Genomic DNA, 11,509 nt, shown 5'->3' with positions numbered 1-11,509 from the left:
ATGGGAAAGTACAGCAAATTGCTGCTGTTGATTGATTGGTATGCTACAGTAACCAGGGATTTCAAGATTTGATACTTAATTAATCTACAACTCATATTTCCAGTTCAATTCAAGTCCCCATAGTGTCTGCAGAAGGCTTCTACTGAGTTATTACAAGTAGCCTACCCTGTCCAATCACCAAACAGCTCACTTTGCAACTGTGAAGAATTACCTTTCCTTTTCATGAGACATCTATAATCCCTCCCTCCGGTAAACCGAGTGAGTATAGTGGCACCAGTGTACCACTTTCTATGAATGATAGTGATAAGTGGCACTGTCATTGTGAATGGGTCTCAGAGGCTATGCAATTGTTTAATTAATGCATTTCATGGATGTCGTCTATACATATCCATCCGATTCAAGTTAATCAACAATTTAATGCAACACAAATTCAACTGGATACACTTTCTGTTCGTTTGGATAGAAAAAGACGCATGAAAACGAAGCAGTTGTAGCACTTTGCCAACATTAGGGGGAGCCTGCTGTCGGTCTCAGAGCCTGCCGAGCAGCCACATCTCTCTAAGAGGAGCCGTTTGAATAGGTGACAATGCTGACGTCATGGACTTTCACTCCACTCACGGAGAAACAAAGTATCCGCAAGAGTGAAGGGGTGAGAATGGAGCCCGTGAATCCACAGGAATAATAAGCGTCTCAAACTGCTTTAAAACTTTAACAACTCTATAAACAAACATGGATACATTTAGACTTCGCTTCATACTACTCTACTCTTCAATTCTAAGCGTCGGGGCTCAATTCACGACAGGTAAGGATCTTTAAACCTTTCTGTGAGAGAGACTGTACGAGCCGAGCGTAGAGGAAAGTTGGTGGTGAATGTTTTTAGTTGGAGTAATTTAAATGAAGGTGTGGAGTGTTGCATTTCGTTGATCCGGAAAGAATTGATACAAAAGCAGAATTAGCCTATGTCTTTGCCAAGTCTGATAGCCTAATGTTTGTGAGATTGTTCCGAATCAGTGCTCCAAAATCGGGTCCGATTTCTGCCGTGGCTTTACTGTAGGTATAGCGAGCAAGTTACCATTCAGAATATACGGTTACGTCCCAAAATGTTGCCACCTAGAACGAAAGTATTTGAGTATGTCCTGACGTCGCCAATTTGAAAAAAAGTTATCAGATCCATGATTTCTGCATGATCACACCATTGAAATGGACAATTTGATCATATCAGGCAAACATGGCAGTAAATAGCTTGTTGTAATTTCGCATTATCTTGCATACTGTAGCCTAATGAAGATGTTGTGCAAACCTGAAGTCATCGAATAAACACCAACTTGCCATTTAGGAACTTTACGCCAAGAATAGGCTGGCTAATGGCGAGACTGAAAGTAGGAGCCTGCTGTCTCTACTGTTCCCTTAAATATGGCATGATATGGTTGTACAGTAGGCCTAAATAACAACTTTTTGGACATGAGAAAGACTGGTCCTTATACGAATAGGCTACAATGACTCAACTACCGGTATATAATGTATGATAGGCTAATTCTTCCTTATTACACGGAACCAAAGGTAAAAGTCAGTTTGTTTAGAAACATGAATGAATACAATGCAACATTGTGATTACAGATGAAAGCTTTTGCCCTTTTGAATTTTTGCAGTGACCTTTAAGTAAACAAGCAGATCGTGGAACCATACAATAAAGCGTCACAAAGTTACTCTCAGGGTAAAAAAATATATACTTTTTTAGTATGTCTCAACTCTTGAGGGTCCAATGTGTTTCACCTTTCAGTTGCAACACTTTCATCTAAATTGACAAAATTTTAGTTCTTCATAAGTGCTCTGAAGATAAAATAAATAAATAAAAACCAGCAGTTTTAATGGCTAAGTCAGTCATACGGCTTGTATATTTTTGTAACCTAATGTTTAGGCTCTACTAGACTATTTGGAAAAGTAAAACATATGATTAGCTTTTTCTGTTGTGTAAATGAAATCCAATACATCTCATACTGTGTCCCAGGGGACTTGCCAAACAGCAGGAGGGGGGAGTCCTGTTTTCTATAAACCATTCAAAATGTTAATTCTAAACAAACCTGATAAATGCTGTTTGCCATTTAAATAGATATTTTTTATATTTGTATCTTTTATATTTGTATTGCAATCCATATGATCTCTTTTGAAACAATTTTCCCATTTTTGGAATTCTTATTGAGAATCTGCTGTGTTCAGATATAGTGGGGTCTGAAATGATTAACACCCTTGATAAAGATGAGCAGTAATGACTGGATAAAATAAATCATTCAAATACTGAGCTATGTTGTATGGTCCAAAAAAATAGGGAAATTATATAATTTCATACTAATAAAATTGCTCAGAGAAAGAGATTTTGTTTAACAAGTAATACATTATTTTCACAAAAAGGTAGGGGTCAGAATTATTTACACCCCTAAAGATTCTTATAAATAAAGTTGTCAAAAGTTTAGTATTTGGTCCCATACTCCTAGCAGGTAATGACTACCTCAACAAGCTTGTCTCTCTGCTAGGGCTGATCCCATTTACATTTTAGTCGTTTAGCAGACGCTCTTATCCAGAGTGACTTACAGTAGTGAATGCATACATTTCATACATTTTTTTTCGCCGTACTGGTCCCCCGTGGGAAACGAACCCACAACCCTGGCGTTGCAAACACCATGCTCTACCAACTGAGCCATACGATTGTTTGGTTGCTATATTTTTTTTTAGTCGAGCAGTTGCAAATGTATGGCACGTGTCTTGATTGACGCCTGTCTCAGTGGACTAATCCATTGGGAGGCCGTGGGGATGGCACACCAATATCACCAGTAGTACATTTACGGTTAATTCCCATAATTTCTAATCTACAATGTTTGTTTGGTTACAGTAATTTCTGTTAATATATTATTATTACAGTCTTACTGTTGTGATTGTAGGAGTGGAAACATTGTTTGCAGAACGCACAACCTATGCTACACTTGTGAGAAACAAGTTTTGGTTTATTTCATTCCATTTGCGAGTTGTCAATTTGTTCATTGTGTTTTGTTTGGAGCACTCCTGTCAATGTTGAGTAAGGACGCACACCCGATTACGCATATAAGTAGGACTACGCTACCTGGTCTTTTTCCATTTGGCAGTCCAAATAGAAAAAGTTGCCGGCCCCTGGTGTAGCCTATTACTGACAACTTCGGTAGCGTAATGGCAGAATCTGCGAAGGCATAGCAGCGGCGGGAGGAGGAGGTTCAGGAACAGGTTTTTTTCTTATGGTAAAGTTATCTTGATCTCTGGCTCCCTCTTGAGTCATTTGTGTGTCTTAATTATTTAGTCACAATGTGCTTAAAGCATCAGACAAGCTCAGTAGCCAACATATAATTTATTTAATTAAAACACAAAGGGTGTGTCTATATATTGAAAAATACAAGTTAAACATTTTTGATTGGTTCAAAGAACAGACGACTCTTGGTCAGCCAAGATGTTTTTAGTCGGGGACCGCCCTAGACTCTACAAACTTGTTGGATGCATTTGCAGTTAATTTTGGTTGTGTTTCAGATTATTTTGTGCCCAACAGAAAATGAATGGTAAATAATGTCCTTTTGGAGTCACTTTTATTGTTAATAAGAATAGAATATGTTTCTAAACACTTCTACATGACTGTGGATGGTACCATGATTACGGATAATCCTGAATGAATTGTGAATAATGATGAGTGAGAAATTACAGAGGGTCAAATATCATACCCCCAAGACATGCTAACCTCTCACCATTACCAATAACAGGGGAGGTTTACATGTCTTGGGGTTATGATCTTTGACCATTTGTAACTTTCTCACTCATCATTATTCACAATTCATTTAGGATTATCTGTAATCATAGTAGCATTTACAGTAATGTAGAACTGCAAATGCATCCATCAAGTTTGTAGAGTCACAAGCTTGATGTAGTCATTGTGTGCTAGAAATATGGGACCAAATACTAAACTTTTTTTTTACCAAATACCAAACTACAGTATTTACAAGAATCTTTAGGGGAGTCAATCATTTTGACCTATACCTTTTTTTGTTGTTGAAAAAAAAAAGAATATTATTGTTATAAAATCTTTCTCTGAGCAATTGTATTAGTATAAAATAATATACATTTACATTATTTTTGCATACAATCTAGTTCAGTTTTTGAATTGTTTATTTTATAGTCATTATTGCTCACCTTCATCAAGGGTGTCAATAATTTCAGACCTCACTGTATGTAGTCAGATATGTAGCCCATAATTGTTACTTTAGCCTCTGCCTCTATAACCTTTTGGCCTTAGTCTCTTTTTTTTTATTGCTGATTAACTAAGGGCCTCCATAAGTCTTTGCTCTTCAAAGCGCACACACACGTTCTGTAACCTGCATCATCAGATTAATTCACCACTGGTTGGGGGTTGGAAATAGAAAATACAGCTGTCTATATAATTGCAGATTAATTAATCAGAAAGTCTTAACCATAGATTAATTACATTAGAGTAATCAAAAACACACAATGACAAAAGGCAAATTACACATTTTCGAGATTGATTCGTAAATGATGTGATTATGCTGGCGGTATTATGGAAATTAACTGGAAGATCACTTTACATAAATGTACAATGTCAATTTCATAAAGCAGTGCTGCTCTGCGATGAAAATATACAAATCGGTGTGCTAATCCACTTATGATTTATTTTCTGTTGCTTACATCTGGCCGCAGCGCAAATGGGACAACCGGTGAAGGGTGAGTTACTGAGCTGAGCTATCATCCGACAGGAGCCCCTGTCCTGATTAATTGTGACCTGATGACTCCTGGCTGTTGGACTCTGCCACCTTGAATGCTCAATATGGTCTCTGTGCAGATGTGTCACTGCATCTCCCTGTTAATGGCTCTCTCTTCGGGAATGGCTAGTGACGCTCTCACATGATCTGGGACAATAAACCACAGCATATAAAGGTTAACCCGATTCTTTCTTGTATATAAAACAAACCATTTTCAAAAACTTTTGCGGGATCATGTGAGGTTAGCCGAATACTGCATATGAATTTGGTCGTGACGTCCGTGGGCGATAACATGAAATAACAACTGTTGTTGCAGATAAGCAACACGATTTCCTTCATTACATGCATGGAATAAATTGATTCTTTTTAAACGACATTCATCTGCAGTTACCCTTTAGTGTTTGCTTTGTAAAATCACTGTGGTTGCCTAAGTAATTACAGAGAAGCAAACTCATTTAGTTGCCCGCCTATCTGAGAATCAAGTGTGAATGACTCTCGGGAGAGATGGCCATTAACCAAAAAGTAGACACTGCAGGAGATGAACAGCTGTTACTGGGTGAGGTGTATTCAAAATGGACCCCTAATGAGAAGAACACTATTGATGCTTTCATATGGTGAGTCAGCACTAGAAAAAATTAGCCTAACCTTACTCTTATTGGTTGTTCTGACAAACAATTCATCATAGCACTTGCATTTCCAGTACATTTGTATGTTTTTACTTTGATATGTTTGTGAATTTGGCACAGGAGAGTGAGTTCTTTTCTCAGTTCCTCCAAGGCCTAATGGGATATCCTTCACTACATCTCAGCTTCAGGTTTTTTATGCACACAATTTTCCCCTAGAGTATGGTTAGTTACTGCATGCTTTGTCCAATGTCTACATCCTGGTCTGGTTTAACCACTTCTTTTAAAAAAAGGCAACTTGGTGCCATAAACTACTATGTCCCCTCATTAAAACATAAGCCATGGTAGACAATGGTCTTGCCTAGTGTGTGAGGCAATACAGAGCGAAAGACCCCCCTCCCCCCCCTGCTATTCAATACCAATAAGACTCTTCTAAGAATGGAAGTTGCTGACCACTCAGTGCAGCACTTGCAGTCTTATATCTTCATTTTATTACAGGTTAGGTGACAGTGAGAGAAGTTGCTTATCTCAGCACCTGTGAGAGAATTGTATGTTTTTTATGCGTAGCCTCAACAAAATCTATTTGCAGCATGCAGCCACTTATTGTTCCCTTAGTTTTCTGAAGTTTTAGATTATGCATGGTGAATCAATACCTGACAGAATGTGTCAAGTGATTTTGCAACGGTATGGATTTTTAATTTGGTTTTCCTCAAAATCAGCAGCTTCCGTATTATTTCTACCCTTTATTTATTTATTCAGAAATGCACCTGTAAGGGTTTTGTCAGCATGTTACCCATCTGCCAGTTTTTCTCAGGATTACGAATGAATAAGCAAGTTTGTTCTTGTTATAAACCCAACAGACATGTTCAACATAGGCCCACTGCCTTGAATAATCCATTCAATGACCCTTTTACCGTACAGTATTAAATGTCTACAGTGTTTTCAAGGACCTGTGCTCTTATTGTTTATTTGGCCCCGAGAGATGCCCGCTCAGACAGATGTATTCTGAACTTGACTTAAAGGAGCATTACATCCCTCTGCATGCCCACAGCAACACGGGTCATGGGCCTATTGTAACACGAAAGGCAACAAAAGCCTTGTGGAGTTGCACTTGAAGCTCTGCATGGGAGGACAGTGTTGGTGTGTTTCTGCTCTCAGCATGCATCATGCTTCTGTCTGCTGGGTATTTGGGACAGGGAGAGATGCTCTGCAATTGTTCGTGTTCAGTGCCCTGGCGAATGTCTCAGACCCCAGTTATCCCCAGTCTTTGTCATCACAGCATTTTGGAGATTAAAGCTGTAATGGTGTTTTTGGTGGTCTATTCTGATGCCTGCCCTTAAGCTTCTTTTGAAAGCTGACTGGACTTTTCCTAAGGGAGACTGGGAATGAAAAAAAATGTCTGACGGATTAGATTTTTGGCATTTTGGCTTTTTTGTTCTGGTTGGAGGGTTTAAGGAGATTGAAGTATCACTGTATTGACTCAATTAAGATGATCATACGTCATCATACATTCAACACTGTTCTGGGAAGTGCAGCTCCCATGTCCTTAATTTGACAGAAAAACTATTCTCCATTAGTGTTGTCACAATACCAGAATTTTGACTTCGATACCAGGTTTAAGATCACAATTCTTGATACCAAAACGATACCACTGCCAAAAAGAAGGCATATTTATTAGCCAAAGTCACAGAATGACAGTTGATCCAGACAGATAAACTCAGCTACTGCTCTGTTCAACTGTTGGGCATCTTTTGAGTTCAATATCATTACAGTTGCATTTTTTAAAAACATCTGAGACAGCATGCGTTAATGAATTATACAATCAATTTGACTTTACTTTAATCAGTCTAACTACATAATGGTAATAATTAAAGTAAATCTCTATTAATAAACTGGGTAAAGATATAGCCTAAGCCTATCCACAATACAGGTGAATGCATATTCAATAGGAGTGTGTGCATGCATTGAGTTATTGAGCTTGTTTTGGCTGATGTCATTTGGGCTACAGATTCCATTTGGGACTTATTTGATTGTACATGTCAACAACGTTTGATTTGAAGTAGCTTCTTCTATAAAAATGTGCGCTGTCTTTTTAACCAGTAATGACATCATTCACGAGGCAGTTAGTTTGCTGAGGCAATAGATAATCTTTGGGAGAGACGTGTGAGAGAGACTGAATAGTGCTCGCCAGCTTGTAGTCATAAAACTCGGAAATTAGTTACCTTTAATTCGAAAATGAATGGGAAAAGAATAGGGTTTTGAGATAAATGCCGAAAATAGGTCTGAGGTTGACACAGATAATATCAATCAGTGAACATGACCTTTATGAATTATGACGCTTTTATATTTTTTCATAAATGCTTCAAAATTCACCAAAAGTGACGTTAGCTGATGAAGATTATCTCAATTAAACATATAAGATATCCTAAGCTTGTGTTTACCTCAGTCCTTATTTTCTGCGTTTATCCAAAAACCCTACAAAAACTCCATTCATTTTAGGCTTTGTCCAACGAACCATGGCGGAGTTAGTGCCTACAGAAAGACGACATTACGATTTCTCTCTATATGTGAATGAATTAAGCTTTTGATGGCAATCAGCTTTGAAATCAGGATATTTAGCATTATGGTTTGCAAATTATCACGGAGTACCTGGGTACTCTAGCAAGGAAAGTTAGCCTATAAAGCTGGGCGCTACCGGTATCTTCTTCCATTGTAAAGTGTTCTTCAACATTTCTACATGCCGTGTCGCATTATTGAAGTGTGTTAATTTCTGTGCGTCATGCGTGGGGATTTAATTATTGCTAGCCTGCACAATGTTACGTGGAGCAGGCATGGTGCGCTAAAATAAGGGGTCAGCTGCGCTGATCGACAGGCTTGATCAGTGAGAAACATTTGACAGAAGTATCGAAAGTAACACAAATTCTAGTACTGAACCATTTTTCATGTTTTAACCTGTTAGGGCTAGGGGGCAGTATTGACACCGCCGGATAAAAAATGTACCCGATTTAATCTGGTTACCACTCCTACCCAGTAACTAGAATATGCATATACTTATTACATATGGATAGAAAACACCCTAAAGTTTCTAAAACTGTTTGAATGGTGTCTGTGAGTATAACAGAACTCATTTGGCAGGCAAAAAACTGAGAAGGTTTCATGCAGGAAGTGGCCTGTCTGACAAGGTGTCGTTCTTCTTGTCTCTGTTTATTGAAGAGTGAGGATCTTAGCTGTCCCGTGACACTTCCTACGGCTGCCATAGGGTCTCAGAAGGCGGTAAAAAGCTGAATGGTGGCTTTGCAGGCTCTGGCTGAAAAAAAGTAGCGCGTTTGGGTAGTGGCTGGTTACAGTACTGTGAGACTCAGGCTCGTGCCCGCGTCGACCGAAAGCTTTGTTTACTTTCCTCTGTTTAGCTAAATGGACATTCCCGGTCGGAATATTATCGCTTTTTTTACGAGAAAAATTGCATAAAAATGGATTTTAAACAGCGGTTGACATGCTTCGAAGTACGGTAATGGAATATTTAGATTTTTTTTGTCACGAATTGCGCCATGCGCACGACCCTGATTTACCATTTCAGATAGTGTCTGGGACGCACGAACAAAACGCCGCTATTCGGATATAACGATGGATTATTTTGGACCAAACGAACATTTGTTATTGAAGTAGCAGTCCTGGGAGTGCATTCTGACGAAGACAACAAAAGGTAATCAAACTTTTAAAATAGTAAATCTGATATTGGTGAGTGCTAAACTTGCCGGGTGTCTAAATAGCTAGCCCGTGATGCCTGGGCTATGTACTTAGAATATTGCAAAATGTGCTTTCACCAAAAAGCTATTTTAAAATCGGACATATCGAGTGCATAGAGGAGTTCTGTATCTATAATTCTTAAAATAATTGTTATGCTTTTTGTGAACGTTTATCGTGAGTAATTTAGTAAATTGTTAGCGAATTCCCCGGAAGTTTGCTAGTTCTGAACGTCACATGCTAATGTAAAAATCTGGTTTTTGATATAAATATGAACTTGATTGAACAAAACATTCATGTATTGTATAACATAATGTCCTAGGGTTGTCATCTGATGAAGATCATCAAAGGTTAGTGCTGCATTTAGCTGTCTTCTGGGTTTTTGTGACATTATATGCTAGCTTGAAAAATGGGTGTCTGATTATTTCTGGCTTGGTACTCTGCTGACATAATCTAATGTTTTGCTTTCGTTGTAAAGCCTTTTTGAAATCGGACAGTGTGGTTAGATTAACGAGAGTCTTGTCTTTAAATGGCTGTAAAATAGTCATATGTTTGAGAAATTGAAGTAATAGGATTTTTAAGGTTTTGAAAATCGCGCCACAGGCTGGCAGTGGCTGTTACGTAGGTGGGACGCAAGCGTCCCACCTAGCCCATAGAGGTTAAGGTGACTATGCATTAACCAGAGAGTTAAACAGAGAGTAGCAGCAGCGTAAAAGATGGGTTGGCGGGTGGGGGGTGGTAAACAATGCAGATAGTCTGGGTAGCGAAATGTGCGGGGGCACCGGTTAGTTGGGCTAATTGAGGTAATATGTACATGAATGTATAGTTAAACTGACTAGGTAGCCATTTGATTACCTGTTCAGGAGTCTTATGGCTTGGGGGTAAAAGCTGTTGAGAAGCCTTTTGGTCCTAGACTTGGCGCTCCGGTGTTGTTTGCCATGTGGTAGCAGAGAGAACAGTCTATGACTGGGGTGGCTGGGGTCTTTGACAATTTTTAGGGCCTTCCTCTGACACCACCTGGTGTAGAGGTCCTGGATGGCAGGCAGCTTAGCCCCAATGATGTACTGGGACATGCGCACTATCCTCTGTAGTGCCTTGCGGTTGGAGGCCGAGCAGTTGCCGTACCAGGCAGTGATGCAACCAGTCAGAATGCTCTCGATGTTGCAGCTGTAGAACCTTTGAGGATCTGAGGAACCATGCCAAATCTTTTTAGTTTCCTGAGGGGTAATAGGCTTTGTCGTGCCCTCTTCACGACTGTCTTGGTGCATTTGGACCATGATAGTTTGTTGGTGATGTGGACACCAAGGAACTTGAAGCTCTCGACCTGCTCCACTACAGCCCCATCGATGAGAATGGGGGCATGCTCGGGTGAACAGGGAGTGGGTGAACAGGAAGTACAGGAGGGGACTGAGCACGCACCCCTGAGGAGCTCCAGTGTTGAGGATCAGCATGGCGGATGTGTTGTTACCTACCCTTCACGAAGTCCAGGATCCAGCTGCAAAGGGAGGTGTTTAGTCCCAGGGTCCTTAGCTTAGTGATGAGCTTTGAGGGCACTATGGTGTTGAACACTGAGCTATAGTCAATGAATAGCATTCTCACGTAGGTGTTCCTTTTGTCCAGGTGGGAAAGGGCAGTGTGGAGTGCAGTAGAGATTGCATCATCTGTGGATCTGTTCGGGCGGTATGCAAATTGAAGTGGGTCTAGGGTTTCTGGGATAATGGTGTTAATGTGAGCCATTACCAGCCTTTCAAAGCACTTCATGGCTATGGAAGTGAGTGCTACGGGTCTGTAGTCATTTAGGCAGGTTACCTTCTTGTTCTTGGGCACAGGGACTATGGTGGTCTGCTTGAAACATGTGCAAATATTGATATAATAACCATCATATCGACGTAAATTTGGAGTCACATGATGACATGGTGTGTGCTCCTCCCACTACGACTCGGGAAACCGTGCAATTTATTTGGCTACAGATTAAATAAGTTACGATGAACTTCACAGGGTGGTGAAAGTGCACAGTATGAGCTTCATGCTCCTTTCCAATAAATAATGAGGGTCTTATTCTGGAGACATGATGATCGATGCTTGACTGGCGTTTGACAAGTGCAAATATTCTCGCTCTTATCCATAATGATCTCATAATGTAGACCCGCACTGTATCTGCAAGCTGTTGGCTAGAGTGCATGTGCCAAGACCAGACTAGGCACATTTACTATTTAACTCAACAGTTTTTATAACAAAACTATCGGTAGAGTTGAAAATGCGATAGAAACACATTGAACATTAGATTGTTATTCGGTTCATGAAAACTTAAGCGGAAAAGCACATTTTGTGTGCACAACATCACGCACGGATTTC

The 11,509-nt window shown here is 39.7% G+C and overlaps 1 protein-coding gene across 15 annotated transcripts in view; it reads left to right on the top strand.

Annotated features, from left to right (window-relative positions):
* The first annotated feature begins 598 nt into the window (after positions 1-598).
* Positions 599-11,509, top strand: part of ptprk (protein tyrosine phosphatase receptor type K) — a 156,331-nt gene continuing 145,420 nt past the window's right edge. For 11 of the 15 annotated variants that reach the window (XM_082976823.1, XM_082976822.1, XM_082976817.1 and 8 more), the window contains exon 1: positions 600-802. In XM_082976823.1, coding sequence (XP_082832949.1) covers positions 730-802 — 73 coding nt within the window. In that variant the 5' untranslated portion in view covers positions 600-729. Of the gene's footprint in view, positions 803-11,509 lie in introns of all 15 variants that reach the window. The other 4 variants (XM_082976811.1, XM_082976810.1, XM_082976813.1 and 1 more) reach the window with 1 other exon arrangement.

The sequence above is a fragment of the Salmo salar genome, chromosome 06 (assembly GCF_965601325.2).
Source record: "Salmo salar chromosome 06, fSalSal1, whole genome shotgun sequence".
NCBI classification, from domain to species: domain Eukaryota; kingdom Metazoa; phylum Chordata; class Actinopteri; order Salmoniformes; family Salmonidae; genus Salmo; species Salmo salar.
Note: the sequence above shows the minus strand (reverse complement) of the source record. Positions and strands in the feature narration are given on the sequence as shown.